The 19,809-nt window shown below is 50.9% G+C and overlaps 1 protein-coding gene across 2 annotated transcripts; it reads right to left on the bottom strand.

Annotated features, from left to right (window-relative positions):
• Window positions 1-521: 521 nt before the first annotated feature.
• On the bottom strand, window positions 522-16,849 carry MAN2B1 (mannosidase alpha class 2B member 1). Of its 2 annotated transcripts, none has more exons than XM_024557043.4 (24): window positions 16,672-16,849; window positions 15,829-15,931; window positions 15,409-15,582; window positions 14,852-15,045; window positions 14,092-14,224; window positions 13,670-13,815; window positions 12,675-12,791; window positions 8,359-8,444; window positions 8,161-8,281; window positions 8,012-8,090; window positions 7,700-7,809; window positions 7,260-7,367; window positions 6,871-6,987; window positions 6,004-6,231; window positions 5,123-5,220; window positions 4,923-5,040; window positions 3,378-3,496; window positions 3,186-3,287; window positions 2,909-2,996; window positions 2,667-2,747; window positions 2,022-2,249; window positions 1,450-1,605; window positions 1,243-1,345; window positions 522-742 (listed from the first exon to the last, which is right to left on the bottom strand). In XM_024557043.4, the coding sequence occupies exons 1-24, from the start codon at window positions 16,801-16,803 to the stop codon at window positions 633-635; spliced, it is 3,051 nt and encodes a 1,016-aa protein (XP_024412811.2). In that variant the 5' UTR covers window positions 16,804-16,849; the 3' UTR covers window positions 522-632. The 2 variants fall into 2 exon arrangements, with proteins under 2 accessions (XP_024412811.2, XP_053767556.1); XM_053911581.2 differs by having other exon boundaries at window positions 8,359-8,441.
• Window positions 16,850-19,809: the final 2,960 nt, after the last annotated feature.

Here is a 19,809-nt window from a genome sequence, read left to right as displayed (position 1 = left end):
AGTAAACCATACCCCTCTGCGGCCTCAAAACACCTTCAAGGGACCTACACAAAGTCACTTCCTTCTGCCTCCAAACCTCGTATCCCATCTGAAGGTCTCCTTCCAAAGCTGACCCCAGGGCACACCAAAACAAGGGCATGGCCAGGCTCTCTCCACCTGTCCATCCCAGGCCCAGCTTTGGGACCTACCTCTGAATCCACTTCCTCCCCCAGGACCTCCCAGATTCCTTACTTCCTGTGGGGTCTGGGAAGCCCCAGGGTGTGTCTGGTTCACTGGTGGCTCCTCAAGACAGCTGTACAATGGCCTAAGTGAACAGAGGAGAGAAGCAGAAGCAGGAGTGGAGGACAGAGTAGTGAAAAAGGCAGAGTGTGGACAGTACAGAGTCTGGTGTGAAGATTCAGGAAGCCAACTGACCTCTGTGCAAGGCCTCAGGTCATGGGTCAGCTAAAGTTTGCAGACCTTTCTGGGTAATAAATTCTATCACCCTCAAAAAAAAAAAAAAAAAAACCCACACTCAGTCACACCTTGACCCAAGGCTTATTAGTGGCATTTTAATGGCTTTCACTGGTGGCAGCAGCAGCAAGGGGAGAAGGGAATCAGGCTGGAAAGGGGGCAGCCTGTCCCCAGCAGGTCTAGCTGTCCTCTTTCCATTGCACAGAGGCCAGGAATGTGCGGATTTCCATGGGCTGCAGCGTGATGCTGGCAGGGTCCAGCCGGGAGGGAAAGCGCTTGAGTGTGGGGCCTGGGGAGGTGCAGGGAAAGAGTGAGAGGTGCAGACTTCCTTTGCCTCACTCCCTCACCCCCGTGCTCCCTCCCCTGGGCCTGGACACAGCCATACACCTTCAAATCTGTCCCTAGGGCCTCACTACCAGATTCTTCAACTGCTTCCCAGGGCCTGGATACCACTCCCAGCTCCCAAAATCCCTCCCAGTGCCTGACCACTGCCCTCACACTCTCAAGCCCCATTGCAAGGACTATCAAGCCAACCCCAAGGTTGATAAAGAACCCCACCCCACCTCTGAACTAGACACTGAGAGAGACTCAAATCTTGTTCTTAGGCCTGCACGCCAACCTCAGACACCCAAGAGCCACCACTAGTTTGCTGAACCTACTTAAGACTCTTAAACCCCTAACCTGGATCTGAACACTGCCCCAGACCCTGGAGCTGGACCTGGGTCCTGGCCAACACTGCCGCACCTGCCACACAGCCCCCAGCTCCCAGCCACAGGGGCAAGCACCCACCCGTGTTCGGCATCCACTGGAGCCTGGAGGCACTGGCCCAAAGCTGGTTGGCAGCCAGTGTGGTCTCCTTAAGGTTGATGATGGTGAAGGTAGAGAACAGGTCCTGCGGGATAGTGGATGCGCCGGCATGACTGGCGTCAAAGCGGGGTTTTCCCTCTCCCCTCTCTAGCTTTTCTCCTGTTTCCTTCCCACTTCTGCCCTCCTCACCCTCAAGTCCAAGGTAACCGGAGAACTCAAGTTGCCGCCCTTGTCCTCCCCTACGGCGAACTGGTGTTCCAAGCGCAGCAGCAGCATTTTACGGCCCCAACGCGCCAGTGTGAGCAGGTGTACATTGAGGGGCAGCTCCCTGCGGAGTCCAGAGAACTGTGGGGAGGGAACCGGGGAGACAGGGTGGGGCTGAGGGGAGTTCAGACGGTGAGGACCTAAGGGGAGGGGAGGGGATTAGCGGTCATGGGGGAGGGATTTAACCTGGGCGGGACCGGGCTCAGCCAGACTGAGTTGGGTGGGTCCAATCTGGTGTGGCCAGAGACCCCACTGAGGGCGGGAAAGAAGCACGGAGAGGGGCTGGCCGAGGTGAGGAAGGTTGGCGGCTGGGGGAGCAGAGTCCCCGGGACGTTGTCCTGGCCGGATGGGCCTGAGCCGCAACAGAAAGCTAGCTAGATTATGGCCTCCCCAGGACGAGCTGGGAGCAAGCGAGTTGAGTCTGGACTAAGCCTAGAGAGCCCTGCCCCCACCTCCGGCTTCACTCGCTCCTCTTTCTGCTGGTCCGCGCCCCTCACCTGCTTGCGTGGGGCTACCTCCGGGTGGTAGGGGATGCCACCACCCGGGGCCAGCACCACCTGCGGGGCCAGGAGCTCCTTTTCAGCCTGCAGCCGGTGCCCGACAGCAGCGGTCCGGGCCTTATCTAGCAGCACGAGGTGGCGCCCTCGCACCCACAACCCCAACCCCTTCTCTAGCAGCGGCTCCCCGACTCCACGTTCATCGTCTTTCAGCAGCCTTCGGTGCACCTGCGGCGAGAGAGGCCAGGAGAGGGTGAGAACCCCTCTGGACAAGTTTGAGGTCAGAAGTTGTGGAAACTTTAAGAGAAACTAAAGATTGGGGAGAATCAGATGAAAATGAAAGTCTGATAGGAGGGACCCCAACAGAAATACGGATCCTACCCAGCGGAGGACTAGGACAGTGGGAGGTAAGGACCTAATGAAAACCGGGATAGAGCAGGTCAGGACCTGGAGGGGGCGCCTGGGTAGAGACTGGATAAAAAGCGTGTAAACTTCTCACATAGGAATGGAGGTCTCAGCTTAGTAGGACCCCAGAGGGGTGCACCTAGCAGAGAACTGGAAGAGAAATTGGCTTCAATGTCCAGCAGGGGGCCAGGGTGGAACTAGTGGGAGAACTCTAGCTTAGATGGGGCTCAGATCACTCACCATGAGCTCTACGGAGCCATCTCTCAGGCTGCTGCCCCCCTGGGAACGGTCAGTCAACACGGTCAGCTGCACGTTCCCATCCTGGAGGGGAAGGGGTGAGAGTAAGAAAGCACACTGCCAGCCAGCCACAGCCCCACAGGAGATGGTGGACACTGCCAAGGACACTTGGAGATGCAAAGAATGAGGGGTGACACCCTACTTCAAGAAGAGTGTCTGGAAGAGGTGGGGAGCAGGGGGGGTACCGTAATATAAATGCGGCTGTTGACTGGATAGTAGTTTCCTGCCACTGGCTCAGTCTGGTTCAGCTCCCAGGTGGGTCGATAATTCCACCTGGGGAGGTAGGGTTTGGTCAGGCCCAGGCTCTGGCTCCACTTCCCCAGCTCCCCTTTCCCAGGTGACCCACTCCTCACTCCCCCTTCATCCTCTTCCCTCCCACACTCATAGAATCAGCAGATGGCCCCCCACCCATGAGCCCCAACATACCACAGACCACCCCTCAGTGCTCCCAGTCACCCCCACCTCCTCTCTAGGATCTCCCGGCCATTGCTGTCAGTGAAGAAGAGTCCTTTGGTCTCCAGCGGAGTGTCGAAACGACTGATGACTTCCTTCCCCCAGTTATCACTGTACTCAAAGGAATAGCAAGGCTGTGAGCCTGACCTACCTCCACTCTGCCCCAGTCCCCTTCCCTTGGGCCCAGCCTGTGCCACTCACCCCACAGGTATTGGTCCCACTGTCCACTCCAGCTCCAGGTGCCGCTGTCCTGGGTACAGACGAACCACCTGGGAACACCAGGCTGAGAAGTTCTGGTGCACCTCCTGAACCAAGGCCGTCTGCAGGCACATTGGGCAGGTGTGAGCCCACACCTGAGCAGAGGTGAACCCTACGAATGTATTCCCCTGCTGTGAACCTCACAAAGACCTAGATCAAGGTCAACCCCAGTGATAGCATGAGAACACTGCCTACCTCCCCCACCTGCCTAGGTGTGCTGCCCACACATACCACCAGTCATTGCCACATAATTCCTGAGTGTGGCATACATGCTTGGTACCCACCACTACCCCATCTTCCCTCCCTAGAATAGGATCCTAGCTGGACATATGGCTACCTAGAATAAAGACTGTATCGTCCAGTCTTCCCTGAGACTATCAGTAGCTGTGTGACTATGGTCTGCTGATTGGAAAGTGATCAAAGTGGTATGAACATTTTTTGCCCCTTCTCCCACTAGCTCAAATGCAAAAATGATGGCTGGAGCCTGAGCAGCTATATTGGGTCATGAGGTAGAAGTTGAATGTTGAGGAAGGCAGAGCAATAAAATAGAAGGGGCCTAGATCACTGTGGAACCACCCTACCTATGCTGGATGGCCCAGCCAGACTTTCTGTTCCATGGAAAGAACCCATCTGTAGACACAGTTAATTCAGGTAACTCTTTTATGACAGTAAAACTATATTCTAGCCCTGGAATGCAGACATTCACTGCAACGGGATTCATGTCAAAGGTGAGTCTTATGCCCTGACTGGTGTGGCTCACTGGGTTGGGCGTGGCCCCACAAACCAAAAGTTTGCCGGTTCGAGTCAGGGCACATGCCTGGATTGTGGGTTTGGTCCACAGTCAGGGCATGTATGAGAGTTAACCGATTAATGCTTCTCTCTCACACTGGTGTTTCTCTCCCTCTTTTTCTCCCTCCCTTCCCTTCTCTCTAAAAATAAATAAATATATATATATATTTTTTTTTTAATGGTGAGTCTTACCATTACCTGCTCGATTCCCATCCTAGGAGGAAATGTCAACAAGAAGCCCCAGAAAACCCCACAAGTGTGACGCCATTCCCAACCATATGCTCACACAGATAACCCCCCAACTGAGAATCACCCAAGTGCTATCCAAGTGTGAACTCTCCAGTATGCACCCCAAATGTAATCCCACCCTAGCACAGATCCTTGATGAACTCTTCAAGTAGCTCCACCTGGCTCTCCCCATTCATGAGCCAAGTGGGAACACCCTACCGCAGTTTCAAAAGCTAAGTATAATAATGACATCCACAGCAGATGTGAATGCCTTTGTATGCCATAGCATACAGAGCTGATGCATATCAGCCCTATGGAAAGGTCCTCAGGTCTTCCCCTCAGATCTTAGCCCTCTGATCTGATGGAGACATAAATCCTTCCCCCACCTCCACTCCCACCCCACACATTGCACACCACCCTCCCAGGTTCCACATAGCCCACAATGCCCACTCATCATTCCTGGCCCCAGACCTTCACCAGGCGGGTTTGAGCCCAATGGCTCACGAGCAGTGGTTCCTGTTGGTTGGGTCTGAAGATGTAGGCACCTGAGGCCTGGGTGCTTAGGCTGTTGCCTATACTGGCATTGTACCTGGGGCCGGAATAGGTGAACATCAGGTAAGGAACCCCAGCTCTGTTCCCACCTCCTCCCTGGCCTGGTGGTCCTCCCTTACCAGTAGAAGGCTTGGTGAACAGGCAGCAGGAGGTCCTGGTCCAGGTTCTTTATCTCCACCAAGAGCCCCGTGTCAGGGTCAAACCTAGCCCAGATGTGCTGGGCATAAAAGGGGGGACAGATGTTAATGACCATCCCTTCAGCCAAGGGCAGCTTCAGCCTTCCTGGGACTCAGGAGAAAACCCTGGAGTCACCCTTCCCTCCTCTCTCTCTCACCCCTCACCCCTGACCCTACTGGCAAATCCTAGCAGCTCCACCTTCTACCTTATCCTCAGTCTGAACACTTCTCGCCCCCTCCAAGGCCTTCCAGGTCTAGCGCTACTGACCCCTTCTGGTCTCCCCGGGCTGTTCCCTCCCCTTAGCCACCAGAATGCGCTGTGACCCCCTAAACCCAATCTTCAGCTGGTCTTCTGGGGGTCCAGAGCTGCCTGTGCAACTGACGGGAATCACAGTGCCAGGATCCACAAGACTTTTAAAGACCCATGGAAATTTATAAATTTCAATTTCTTTTAGAGCTTTTGTGTCTGCTGCTCCTTGCCTACCTGCCTGAATTCCTCTTCCCTCAAATATGTTCCAAATGGCCACATGGCTCCCTTCCTCAAGTCTCTGACACACCTTCACTTAATATGCAAGCCTCTACCACCATCAGCTTTGATATATCAGTCAAATGACACCCATGAACCCACTAGGCCTTCACGACAGCCTCAGTAGAGAATAGTATGACTCAAAGCAAGGCAGTCACTCACTCAAGGGCATACTAATGGGGCGGCTGGTGACACTAGACCATGAACCCAAGACCCACTGACCCAGAGTCAGTGCAGCTCACCATGACACCTCAAATTTGTCACCGGGGCAGGAAAGGGAATCTGTATGGGGTCTCACCTCATTTTGAATGGTCAAGTCACGGGACGAGGGCTTGATGCGAGATGAGGACTTGATGCGGGACAAGGGCTTGATGTGGGACGAGGACTTCTGGGGTCTGGGCTGGTAGGTGAGAGCCTGTGGGCTCTGGCCAGGCACCTGGGTTACTGAGTAGATACTGAAGCCAAGGGCAGGCACTGAGGCTGAGAAAAGCAGCTCCTGCCTGTCTGAGCTGGGCATCACCACCACCTCAGGTTAGGGAGAAGGGAAACTGAGTCAAGACAGCATACACCTATAGAGGCCCACATATGGAAAGGGGCCACAATCCAGGAGGGAAGGAGTGCCAGGATGGGGAGAAGAAATTTAGGTGTTGGGTGGGTGGGGGTATGGAGGTGACAGAAATTCTGAGTTAAAGATTGCAGAAAAGAGAAAACAAAAAAGAAAAAAATGACTTCAGAGAAGATTCATCAGGTAGAAAAAAACCCACTGGGAGGCTAAAGAGACTGTGGAAGGGGAAAGAAGTGAGGGAAAAGTGGGGGAAGAGATCTTTTAGGCAAGAGAGTGAAGGAAAGACAAGATTTGGGGGGAAGGAAGAGGTTCATGGGAAGAGGCCTTCAAGAATGAGGAAAATATTCATAAAGTGGAAACAATTTCATGGGAAGATACTAAAAGCAGACACTCACGGGGGAAGAACGTTCTCAGGAGGTGTTATATTAAGGGACAGAGGGGGTAGATTCAGAAGAGGAAAAAAAAGTACTGGGCAGGAACTATTCATGGAGGGACACGTAACCATGAAGGTATCCATGGGGGGAAGTGAGAATGCCCATAAAAAGAGGTAGTCATGGGAGGAGGGTATTCATGGGAGGAATATTCATCAAATGGGCTCACATCGCTGGGCACGACTGTGCCACTGGGATCCTTCACGAGGAAAGTGTGTTTGCTGACTGGAAGCCTCACCATCCAATCTACTTTCCGCCCCAAGGGGTTATAAATGGTCACCTGAAACTGGGGTGGGAGGATGAGAGTGGGCATGAGTTACAGCAGGCCTTCTGCAAGCCTACCCACAATGAAGAGCAACTACCCTGCGTGATCCAAGCCCCCATGTGTCTCTGTCCCACCCCAGCTTCACTGAGCCCCCTGTAATCGGGCACAGAGGGATCCACCAAAACAATTCAGCTGCCAGTTCCACCTCCTCTTTACCTCTCCAAGGCTCAGGGACCTGCCCCTCCTCCCACCCGCAGCCACCCCACCCTAGCCCTGTCGCAGGCATGGCTTACACTCTTTGCAGTCTGGCTGAGCGGACACAGGCTGATATTGAGGTTGCGGCAGAAAGAGAACTTCTCCTTGGAGCCGCTGAGCTGCGCCAGCGCATTACTCAGGAGAACCTGGGAAGGAGCATAAAGGCATGGGTCTGCTCTGCAAGCCCACTGTGCAGTCTCCCCTCCGCACCAAGGCCCGCCCCACGAGCTCTTTCTGGCCCTGCTCCTTTCAGTCTCCACTCCCCAACCCTCTCTAGTCCTTCCAGGCCTTGCGCCATTCTAGCCTCTGCCCTTCTCATCCCAGGTCCCCCTCCCACAACCTCTTAACAGAAATTTTAAAACTCATACACACATTTATGCATCCAGTGGGTTCATATTCTCCTAATTCACATTTTGAGTGCAAACCTGCTGCCCCATTCCTGTCTCCACCCTTTTGCCCCAGGCCCCGCCACACACACCTCACAGGGTCCCCAGCCTGCTGCCAGCTGGCGTGCATAGTCATCTGCTACATGTTGCTTGGAGGTCCCACTGACTGCATCGTGGTGCTGAAGCACAGCCATTGCCTCATCTGCAGCCAGATGGTAGTGAGCAAGTGGTGAGCCAAGTGGAGTCTCTGCAGGACTCTGAGCCCCGACCCCAGAGAGATGCAAAAGGTCATGTGCAGGGTAGGCAGGGTTATTCAGGGCTTTCTGAAGGGACTCAAGGATGTGGCCGTGGTCTGGTGTCCAGCTTGAACCCTGCCCCCACCCCCTCATCAGCCAGACACCTACTGAGGGGCGCACTGTCTCCAGAGCCATAGGGTCCCACGTTGGCCGCCGGACCTGCCAGCGCTTCCAGCTGGTTGCATACCTTGGGGGCAGGGAGTATGTTGAGGCATGGGGCCTGTCGGGTCCCCCCTTAGAGACAAGCGCCCATGTACCTGCAGGAAGTTATAGCTGAGGCGTTCATAGCGTTTGAGGGCTGGCCGGCTGGAAAAGAAGCCAGTCCAGAACTGGTGGGGGCCATCAGCATAGGGGAAGAAGTCATCCTGTTTCACCGACCTGAAGAGGCATTTCGGGCAGGGTCATGACCCACAGAGCATGCCAACCCTCCCAAGCTCCCCAGGACCCCCAAATACCAGGTGAGGTTGGCCTTGTTCAGCTCCCAGAGGTAACAGGCTGGAGTAGAGTAGAGCACATTGACACGGCTCCCGTTGGCCTGCTGCTGGGGGAAGGTGTGCACGTGTGAGCCCTCGGGGTCTGCAACTTCCTGGCACTGGGCCCACAGGTGTGAAACTTATATGCACATTTATGCATCCAGTGGGTTCATATTCTCTTAATTCACATTTTAAGTGCAAACCAATAACCAATGTGAAAATGTATTTTGGCCAAACCTAAATATTACCAGCCTAGAAAGAATTTCAGTGATGTAAGAATAAATCTGAAATTTTACTAAACTTTTTAAATAACTTGAATTTTACTATTAAAAACTTTTGTGGAAAAACTGAGCATGACGTATAGGGCAAGAATAATCATTTCTCAGCACTGTCAGGTTACTGCCAAATAACACAATTGTTATACTAAATAAAGGCTCACTTTCAACCCAAGGAGGCAGAGGAACAAGAAGGTGACCTCTTCCATGAGAAAAGGATGTTTGTACCAGTGCCTGGTACACAGCAGGTGCTCATGCACTCACTTGAGTGAATGAAGGGAAGTGCATGGGACCACATGCCTTTATGTGCACACACACATCTACACTTGTGCACGCACAGTCATATACACAGTTACACACACAGACCCATAGACGCATTGTGTTCACTCAACAATCACTGGATTCTTTAACACGCTTGGATCACTGATGTAATCTAGAACCAGAGGCCAGCCCCGCTGTCATGGAACACACAGCCAAGTGCAGAAGAAAGACTGAACAGATAGTTGGTTACAATCAGCCTGGATATGACAGGTATTTGTGAAGACTGGTATGAGTACAGAGGAAGAGCAAGAGCTCCACCAGCAGGGTTCCTGGAAGAGGAGACATTGCACCTGATGTCTCAAAGGAGAAACAGAATGTTTTCAGCCCCAAAGAGTAATATTAATAGACTTCGGGCCAAAGAGCAATATTAATAGACTTCTAGCCAAAATAGAGGCATAGGCAGATACACTTTGCCTCCTCATACAACCAAAAGAAGGACAACAACAAATTTAAAAACAAAAAGCAACCAGAACTGACAGAAAATCAAACTGTATGGAAGTCCAACAACCAAGGGGTTAAAGAAGAAACATTCATCTAGACTGGTGGAAGGAGCGGAAACAGGCAGCCAGAGCAGGGAGGACAAGTGGCAAGGTAGAGGCTGGAGGACCAGGTGGGCAAGACAGCAGCTGGTGGTCCCACATTTGCATGAGGATAAACTGGGAGGAACAAATGGGGAACGAGACAAACTATGCAACGCAGGGTTCCAGTGCAGGAAAAGTAAACCTCAAAACCTCTGGCTGTAAAAACCTGTGGGGATTGCAGCAGCAGGAGAAACGCCCAGCCTCACAGGGGAGTTCATTGGAGAGACCCGCAGGGTCCTATAATGTACACAAAACCACCCACCCAGGAATGAGCACCGAAGGGCCCAATCTGCTTGTTGGTAGCAGAGGAAGTGACCAAAAGCTGGCCAACAGGGAGCAAGCATCATTGTTCCCTCTCTTCCTTGTATGACCCTCCCCCCAATATACATCATCACAACACAGCAACTTGAGTTGTGCCACCCTGGCCAATACCTAAGGCTCCTCCCCTTACAATGTAACAGCTGCTCTGAGACAAAGAAAGATGGCCCAAATGAAAGAACAGATCAAAATTCCAGAAAAAGAACTAAGTAATGAAGAGATAGCCAACCTATCAGATGCAGAGTTCAAAACACTGGTAATCAAGAAGCTCACAGAAATGGTTGAGTATGGTTGCAAAATAGGGGGACAAAATGAAGGCTATGCAAAGTGAAATAAAGAAAAATACACAGGGAACAAACAGTGAAGGGAAGGAAACCAGGACTCAAATCAAAGATCTGGAGCAAAAGGAAGAAATAAACATTCAACCAGAACAGATTGAAGAAATCAGAATTGAAAAAAATAGCCCTGGCTGGTGTAGCTCAGTGGATTGAGTACCAGCCTGAAAACCAAAGAGTTGCCAGTTCGATTCCCAGTCAGGACACATGCCTAGGTTGCAGGCCAAGTGCCTGGTGGGCGGTACATGAGAGGCAACCACACATTGATGTTTCTCTCCCTCTGTTTCTCTTTCCCTTCCCCTGTCTCTAAAAAATAAATAAATAAAATATTTTTTTAAAAAACAAAAAACAAAAAAATGAGTAGAGGCATAGGAACCTCCAGGACAACTTTAAAAGTTCCAACATCCAAACCATAGCGGTGCCAGAAGAAGAGGAAGAGCAAGACATTGAAAACTTATTTGAAAAAATAATGAAGGAGAACTTCCCCAATCTGGCAAAGGAAATAAACATGCAAGTCCAGGAAGCTCAGAGAATCCCAAAGAAGTTGGACCCAAAGAGAAACACAACAAGACACATCATAATTACATTACCCAAAATTAAAGATAAGGAGATAATCTTTAAAGCAGCAAAAAAAGAGAGTTACCTATAAAGGAGTTCCCATAAGACTATCAGCTGATTTCACAAAAGAAACCTTGCAGGGCAGGCAAAGAAGGGGCTGGAAAGAAGTATTCAAAGTCATGAAAAGCAAGGACCTACATCCAAGACTATTCTATCCAGCAAAACTATCATTTAGAATGGAAAGGCAGATAAAGTGCTTCGCAGATAACATAAAGTTAAAGGAGTTCATTATCACCAAGCCCTTATATGAAATGTTAAAGGGAATTATCTGGGAAATAGAAGATCAAAAATATGAACAGTAAAATAACAACAAACTCACAACTATCAACAACTGGACCTAAAAACGAAAACAAACTAAGCAAACAACTAGAACAGGAAACATCACAGATATGGAGATCACATGGAGGGTTATCAGTGGGGAGGGGGAGAGGGGAGAATCGGGGAAAAAGTACAGGGAATAAGGAGCATTAATGGTAGGTACAAAATAGACAGGGGGAGTTTAAGAATAGTATGGGAAATGGAAAAACCAAAGAACTTATATATCTATGACCCATGGACATGAACTAAGGGATGGGGGGGCAGGGGGAATGCTGGTGGGGGGTGTGCAGAGCAGAGGGGAATAAAGGGAGAAAAAAACTAAACAACTGTAATAGCATAATTAATAAAATATACTTTAAAGAAGAATAATTATAAACAAAAAACATAATACTTATTATTTACCTAGCTCTGTTCTAACAGATCTGTGTAAATGAAATCATTAAACTCTCATCCAGAGCCCTATCAAGTGAGAACCAGCATTATGCCCATTTTCTGGGAAAGAATACTGAGGCACTGAGTACTAAACATTTCTCAAGGTCACAGAGCCAGCAAGTGGCAGAGCCAGGATTTGAATTGAGAGATTCCCATTTCCATAGAATGGAGTGGGCAAAGGAGCCATCAGTGGCAGGAGCAAAACTAAGAAGGTGTGACATCCTGGCAGCCTAGGAACATGGTACTTGCAAGAAGAAGTGATCAGGGTGTTCAGGCCCCTCAGAGGCATGGGAGGACTGAGAAGTATCTGCTGGGCCCTTGGTGATGTTACTGAGAGCTGTTTTGGTGAAACAGCAGTGCAGGGAGTGAGTGGAAGGTGAGGACATGGAGATTGTGCTGGTAGACAACTCTGAGGATGGAAGCAATGAGAAGGGAAAGCTCAAATGGAAGAGGGGCAACAAGGTTCTGTGCTGATGGGAGAGTGACTGTCTGCCCACCCAGCCGCTTACAAGGACCACACCAACACACTCACGTTAGGCACAATTATGTCCACCCAAAAATGTCCATGTCCTAATACCAGCAATCTGCAACACTGGCAAACAGAAATTAGATTTTCGGTAGGAATTAAAGTTGCTAATCAGATGATCTTAAAACAGAGATTATCCTGGATCATCTGGGTGACCCCAATGTAATCACAAAGGTCTTTAAAAATAGAAGAGGTTAGAGGAAGAAGTGAGAGTGAGAGAAAGAGATGTGATGACAGAAGCAGGATCAGACTTTGAAGATGGAGGAAGGGGCCATGAGCCAAGCAATGTGGGTGGCCTCTGGAGGATGAACAAGGCAAGGAAACTTTCCCCTAGAGCTTCCAGGAGGAATGCAGCGCAGCCGAACCTTGATTTTAGCACAGTGAGACCTGTGTCAGACTTCTGACCTAAAGAACTATAAGATAATGTATTTCTGTTGTTTTGAGCCACTAAATTTGTGGTGGTTATTTAATTACAGGAGCAAAAGAAAACTAAGGGAGCACCCATAGCTACTCATCTGACCAAAGGCCCAGGGATACAAGCACACATGTGCACACAGAGTGGGGGCACACTCACCTGGGCATTGACCAACTTGATAAGCTTATCAAGGTTCTTGAACCATATATTGGCATTCTCATATTGGAAGTCTGAACCCATGGTCATCACAGTGTGGTTGGTGCGGTAGAGCTGGCCCTGCAGACAGAATGGGTGTGTCCTCAGGCCAGAGTGTTCTGGTCACCCCTGCGTCTTCGTATACATGTGGTCAAGTGTGGGTGCACAGTGGCATGGGGAGAGGGGTGTGTGGAAGTGTGTCACATGGGACCATAAGAACATGAGTAAAAATATCCATAAGTTGCCCTGGCCGGGTAGCTCAGTTGGTTAGAGTATCATCCCTATATACCAAAGTTGTGGGTTTGATCCTCAGTCAGGACACACATGGATCAATCAATGAAGGCATAAATAACTGTAACAACAAATTGATGTTTCTTTCTCTCTCTCTCTCTCTTGCACACGCTCTCTCTCTCTCGCTCTCTCTCCCTTTCTCTCTAAAATTAATTTTTAAAAATAGCCACAAGTGCCCTGGCTGGTGTGGCTCAGTAGATTGAACACTAGCCTGCAAACCAAAAGGTCACTGGTTAGATTTCCAGTCAGGGCACATGCCTGGTTTGTGGGCCAGGTCCTCAGTGGGGGGCATGCAAGAGGCAACCAATCGATGTTTCTCTCAAGCACCGATGTTTCTCTCCCTCCCTTCCCCTCTCTAAAAATAAATAAGTAAAATATTTTTTAAAAATAGCAAGTTATTGAGTCATTCCCTCGGGCCTGCCACACAGATGAGAGCACTGAAGCACCGTGCCATGCTATCTCATGGCCACAGTGAGCGCGTGCGGTGGTGAAGGGCCCACACACTTCTAATCAGAAATACGCAAATCCAGAAAGAGGGCATGGTGAGGGCATGGAATATTATCTTCCTCTGAGGGTATGAGGAAGTTTCAGAGAATCAGTCCCTAGGCTGTGGGAAGGGTCTAATGCATTATATATCCAGTCTTCCAGGTTCTGGGCACTGGGATTACCTGGGCTGCAGCTAAATCTAGGAAGTAATCGACCAGTTCTTTGGCATTGTACTCAGGGCTGCGGGGGTCCTCCACGATGGGCTTGTCAGCACACAGGACATCCCAGCAAAGATGCTCCGGTGGATTGTACATGTTGGGAAGCACACCTGTGGGCCACACCAGGCTCAGGGTGGCCCAGCGCTCCAGACCTGTCCTGGGGTCAAAGCTTGCCACACCCCACCCAAGTCGGACTTCAGAATTTGCAGGGGCCCAGTGCAAAGTGCAAACACTGGGCCCTTAGTCATAAATTATTAAAAATTTCAAGATGATGACAGCAGAGTGTAAAACCAAGCCCAGGGCTCTTCTGAGCATGGGGCCCTCAGTGACTGCACAGGTCACATGCCTTTGGGGCTGGCCCTGCCCCCACCTATCTACCCCCTTACTGGTGAAGAGGTCAGCAGCTGGGGGCTTCAGGCTGGCACTGGCCCGCCACACCTGTTCCATCTCTAGATTCTTCTTCCGTACCCACTTATCTTGATAATCCAGGCGCCCGAAGAAGAAGCCATCAAAACCCATCTGGGAGTGGGGCAGAATGAGGAGTGGGAAAAAGGGCGGGATGACTAAGTGCCCAGCCCTCTCACCACCACCTGCCAGCCACCTCAGCATGGGAGGCGTGGGTCAGAGCACAGAGAAAAAACAGGTCTGAAACCAGGGAGGCCTCCAGCACATTTGGAAACTTAGGGAAGGGTCAGAATACACCCTAGGAAAGCTGAGAGGGGGTGGGTCCAACACTAGAACCCACCTCCACCTTCCAGAAAGGGAGCCTGACTCAACAAGACCTTCCCCCTTCTGCAGGCTGAGCATGGAAGGGGTCATAGCAGTAGTCAAGAAGCTGCTTGCAAAGCAAGGCAGGCCTCCACCCCCACCTGGCTTGGGGAGGAGCTAGGATTCTAGCAAATGGGGCGGGATCAGAATAGGAGGAGTGGCCAGCTGCAGGGGGCTGGTCAGCCTGGGCTCGGGCAGAGAGGGGCCAAGGCCAGAGCAGAAAAAGAGTAGATCTCCAAGGGCAGGGTCTCAAGAGGTCAGAGAGACAGGGAACAGGGCCTGGTTCGTGTGAGCTTGTAGGGAAGGGTTGAGCTTGAGGGGCCACGTGAGGAGTCAAAGTGAGTGAAGGGGTGGGTGCAAGGGAAGTGGGGAAAGCACCTGCGCGAACAGGGAGGCCTGCTCCCGAGAATGGCCGAAGGGGTCGATGTGCCAGGCCACACGGGGACGCCCGTCGTTGCCAAAAGTGTCCTCCAGGAAGCGCAACCCTAGTGTCATCTGGTCTATGATGGCTCCATAGTGGGTGGCTGCCTCATCATTCATCACCCAGCCACCATTGGCAAACTCCAGGCGCCCTGTACCAGAGGGGCAAAATCTGGGTAGGTTGTCAGGGCCAGGAGTGGGGCTGGGGCTGGCAATGCATGGCATGAGAAGATCTGCCTGTATGCCCAGGCCTGAAAGGGGAAGAGGAGTATCTCCCAGGCCAGTGCACCCAGATATAGAGCAGAGGGCCCCCTGCATGCCAGGCTTCCCAAAGGATCCACCGGAGGTGGAGCCTTGTAGGATGCATAGAGTTCTACAAATAAAGGGAAATTCCTGGCAGGCAGAGTCACATGCACATTCAGTCTGCCCATAGCATGATAAAATCTCAGAAGCCACAGTAGCAGAAACAGTAGTTAGGCTGGGCTTCCTCTTTTCACTTCCTTGGGGAAGCTTACCCTGGCGCACTAGGTCCCGCACAACATCCTGTGTTGCATTTGTCTGTTGATGCCACCAACGGGAGAAGAAGGCCATCTCCACGTAGACAAAGCGGCGGGTAGGCTCCACCAGCAGGGAAGAGATGATGGAGTCTAGGATGTACTGAACTCCCGCATGTTGGATGCTATTATAAACTGTGGGCACAGGGGTCAGGCAATCAAAGATCAGCAAGCCAAGGAGAACATTCCTAGATAGCCCCGTTCTCGAGCAGAGCCAGACTTCTTGCAGACACCAAGCATGCACTCAGACCACGCTGTCATATCAGCAACCATTCACTAGCTGGGCATAACCCCCACGCTAACATCCAGGACCCAGAAAGGATTTGAAGGGCTCAGAGGAATCATGGGAGTCCCAGGCATCCGTCCCCACCCTCTACTCACTGCCATAAAAGTACTGGTCCACTGTCTTGAGCCAGCCCACGTCATCATGCGTGTGGGCCACCAGGTGAACGTTGAGCATGTCCGGCTGCACCATGGGGCATGTCTGCGCAGACACCCCAAACGCACACTCACACACCCTGTCCCTTACCCCAAGGTTAAGAGGCAGGCTGAGGTGGGAGTGGGGATGGGGGGCATAAGGTAACTGGATCTAGAGGTGAGTGACTCAGAGAGGTCAGGCCAGGCCCTTCCAGGGAGGAAACACACATAGTTGTGCTCACAGATACAACTCCCTAGTGGCACAACTCCTCAAGGCTGCTCTCATTCACACCCTGGGAAAATAATAATAGTAGTAGCTAATGATTACTAAGTATTTGTAAGCACCAAGCAGCCACTTTGCAGGATGGGGACAATACTAACTCCAGTTTTCAGATGAGAGCACTGAGATCAGAGAAGTGTAGTGACTGGCCCACACAGCCAGGAAGTGGAGGAGCCAGGCTTGAACTCCAGGCCAGCTGACTCCAGAGTTCCAGTTCCCAACCAGCACCATCTCTCCCCCGCCACCCCCCACCCCCCACCCCACACACGCGCCCAATCACACAGTTCAATGCTTGCAAAGTCCAGGCAAACCGACCCAGAGAAGCAAGGAGGCAGGTAAAGACAGCCCCATTCTCACAGAGACGCACAGAGCCAGACCTCTCACTCACACCAAGCACGCACTCAGACCACGCTGTCATATCAGCAACTATTCACTAGGCACCCACAGAACAGACCCACCCACCCCTCCGGACCCTACTCAAGACTTCCCTCTGGCTCCTGGACATTTCCGCTCGCGGGCCCCCTCACCTCGTATCCCGCGGCCTGAGCGCTAGGCGCAGCTAAAAACAAAAAAAGTAAAGAAAGAGGTGGTATCGGTGGCCCCACTGCGCCCCGGCAGCCGCCAGCGCGGACTCTAGAAGGCCGCGCTTCGACTCCCATAGCCCCGCCACCACCGCAGCCGCCTCACTACTGCCTCCAGGGGGTTCTCCGCCAGACTTGGCCGGGTAAAGGGCCCGCCTCCAGAACCCGGCCTGGCCAATGGGCGCTTGTGGGGGCGGGGTTAGGACGCAGCACTGCTGGTAGTGGAACTGAAGCCTTGGCTCTGGGTGCTCGTTGGGGCACCAGCCACGTCCCACCTTTGGGCTGCTGGTTTGGCCAGAGGAGCCTTTAGAGTGTTGCCCCGTGGACTTGGAGTGCCCCTTTGTCCCCGTAAGCGGAGAGGGCTCAGATTTCCCTAGTGGTGCCGGGTTGGCCTAGAAGGTAGAATGAGTGCATGGTCCTAAGGTGTTCCATTAATTTTCAAGGCTAGGGTCCTGGAGGACCTCACCTGGCTAGGATCAGGGGTTGATGGGAGTCCTGTCCAGTGCAATAGGGATTGAGACATTGAGTAAAGGAACTGCCCTTGGAGTGCTGGGGGTGGGAGGCATCCAGCCTGATTGGGGTTGTACACGCAGACCCAGGAAAAAACCCAAAACTGAAAATCTAACTCCATAATAGGAGGGCAGGGAAAGACCAAAGAAAGAAGCTGGCCACTCCAAGGTGGTCATTGATGGAGATTAAGGGAAACTTACATTGGAGGCATGTCCTGGGTGTCAGCAAAAGGAAATGGATTCCTGTGCTGCTTGGCAGGTGCCAAATAGTTATATAGCTTAAAGGGGGAAACATCATGGAAACTAATACATGAATGCTACCAGGTATAGAGATTACTTCACGTGCTTGAACAGTTCAGGACAACAACCTGTTCCCGAAACCAGCACGCAGCAGGAGGTAAAGGAGGGAGGGGTACTGATTTATGTCAGAACGAACATCAAGTACGATCATTCTCTAAGGGAGGTTTGCAGTAACCAACTTCTGCGTTCTGGCCCAGGTCCAGCTCTCAGGTCCAGCAGAGGTCACATCACGAAACAGTCTCCTCCACAGTCTACCTCTCATGACAGGCTCTTAGAGTTTCCCATGACCTCCTCTTCCCTGAGGCGCCCTGAGTGGTCAGTGAGGGGCTTCGGTAGCAGGAAGGTAGCTCTCTTAGTTGCCAACTGACCTCACTGCAGACACAGTCTGCACCAACAGTACAGACACATACAAGAGACAAATTAAAAGAAGCAGTCCAAATATGACTGAACTTTTCCCATCATGCTTCCCTCCACCCCCCAGGACCCAAACCAGTGAGTTAGTAAGTCACCTAGGCTTTGGGGCTGGGTCATGTAAGGCATTTACTTGAGTTTTCATATGTGCTAAAAAAGAAGAAATATTAGTAGTTCGCCTGGTATAAGAACACAACATTCAGTTTGGATGATGGCATAGCCCCCATCCCATACTCACACACACACACACACACACACACCCCTGTAGCTGGATGCTACAGGAACAGCAGGAAGTCTAAGGTCAGAAAGACAGATATTTAGTAGGGACCTGAGTTGGGAGATCTATGAGAATTACATTTATAGTCTGACCTTTAGGTGTCAATGTAGTGTTGGGAATTGGTCAGGCTGTGTAAACTGTAATTGTTGGTCAGGAAGAAGTGGTGCTCTCTGGTATTAAGGAGGTGAATAAGGGGAGGGATACATTAGATCAGGACCCCTACCTTCTCACCTCTTTCAAGGGTGCATGTACCAGTCCACGTAGAGCCTGTCTCCATGGGTCTTGACTACATTAAGATAATCCTAAGGGAAAATGAGCAGTTCCTCCCCTACCAGGAACATGAAGTACCCTAACCATCCCAGCATAACATCCCATCGCAGATTCTAGTACATGGCCCGTGCTCCAGGGACAACAGAGCCTGGTGTCCTCAGTATCATGGCCCACTGGTCCATGGCAAGTGTCAGGACTTTTCTGTCTCCTTTGTTTGCCACACTTTTACCATATTGGGTGCCTCATTTGACTTCCCAACCTGGCATCTGGAGCAATAGGCCCCACATACCTGGTCACAGTAGGTTTTCCAGTTAGTAATTTTATCTGTTTAGGACACCATCTTTCCATTTCACCAACCCAGAAACCCAGCTGCCTGTGGGTTATAGGGAGATGGGGGAGATGGAACCTGCATTCATTGACCAGGTGTATTTTAAAGGCAGTCCCGCCCTGCCTCCTTAGCTATGTGCTATCCTATTGGAGCACTATCATCTTTGCACATCTTTCAGTGGTTTAGTTACTAAAGTATTTTTTAATATTTTATTTATTTTTAGGGGAAAGGAAGGAGAAAGAGAGGAAGAGAAGTATCAATGTGTGGTTGCCTCTCACGCACCCCCTACCAGGGATCTGAACCACAACCCAGGTATGTGCCCTGACTGGGAATCGAACCAGCAACCCTTACTGAGCCACACCAGCCAGGGCTAAAGTGTGTATTTTTACCACGGCATTTGATGCCTCCCATGCATGAAACCCACAACCCAAGCATGTGCCCCGACCTAGAATCAAACCAGCAACCCTTTGTTTTGCAGAACACCCAACTGAGTCACACCAGTAAGGGCTGATTTATTAGTTCTTAACAATTATATTTAGGTTTGCCCACAAAAACTTCATGAGATTTTAGACAAAATCAGCCCATATTCTTTTTTTTATTCAGCCCATATTCTGTTATTAGTTTTGCTGACAAATTTATAAGCATAGACAAAATAAAGGCATCAAATTTAACTATGATAACTCTAAAGAGATGTCTCTTTTAATTAAACCAATACACTTAAACTAGTGTACATGCAGTGCCAGGGGAAAGCCCCAAGATTGAAAATCTACTTCCATAAGCAGCACAGGGTGGGGAAAGACCAATGAAAGAAGCTGCCACTCCACTCTGGTAATTAATAGTTTAAGGGAAACTGACATAGAGGTGTGTCTTAAGTGGCTGCAAGTTGAAATTAATCCCCATGATGTTTGGCAAGTGCCAATGAATTGTATAGACTAAAGGGAGGAATAGTCATATGTACTAGTACATGAATGCTACCAGGTATGAGAATT

The sequence above is a fragment of the Desmodus rotundus genome, chromosome 9 (genome assembly GCF_022682495.2).
Source record: "Desmodus rotundus isolate HL8 chromosome 9, HLdesRot8A.1, whole genome shotgun sequence".
Taxonomy (NCBI): domain Eukaryota; kingdom Metazoa; phylum Chordata; class Mammalia; order Chiroptera; family Phyllostomidae; genus Desmodus; species Desmodus rotundus.
The sequence above is the reverse complement of the archived record's forward strand: the minus strand, read 5'-3'. Positions and strand labels throughout refer to the sequence as shown.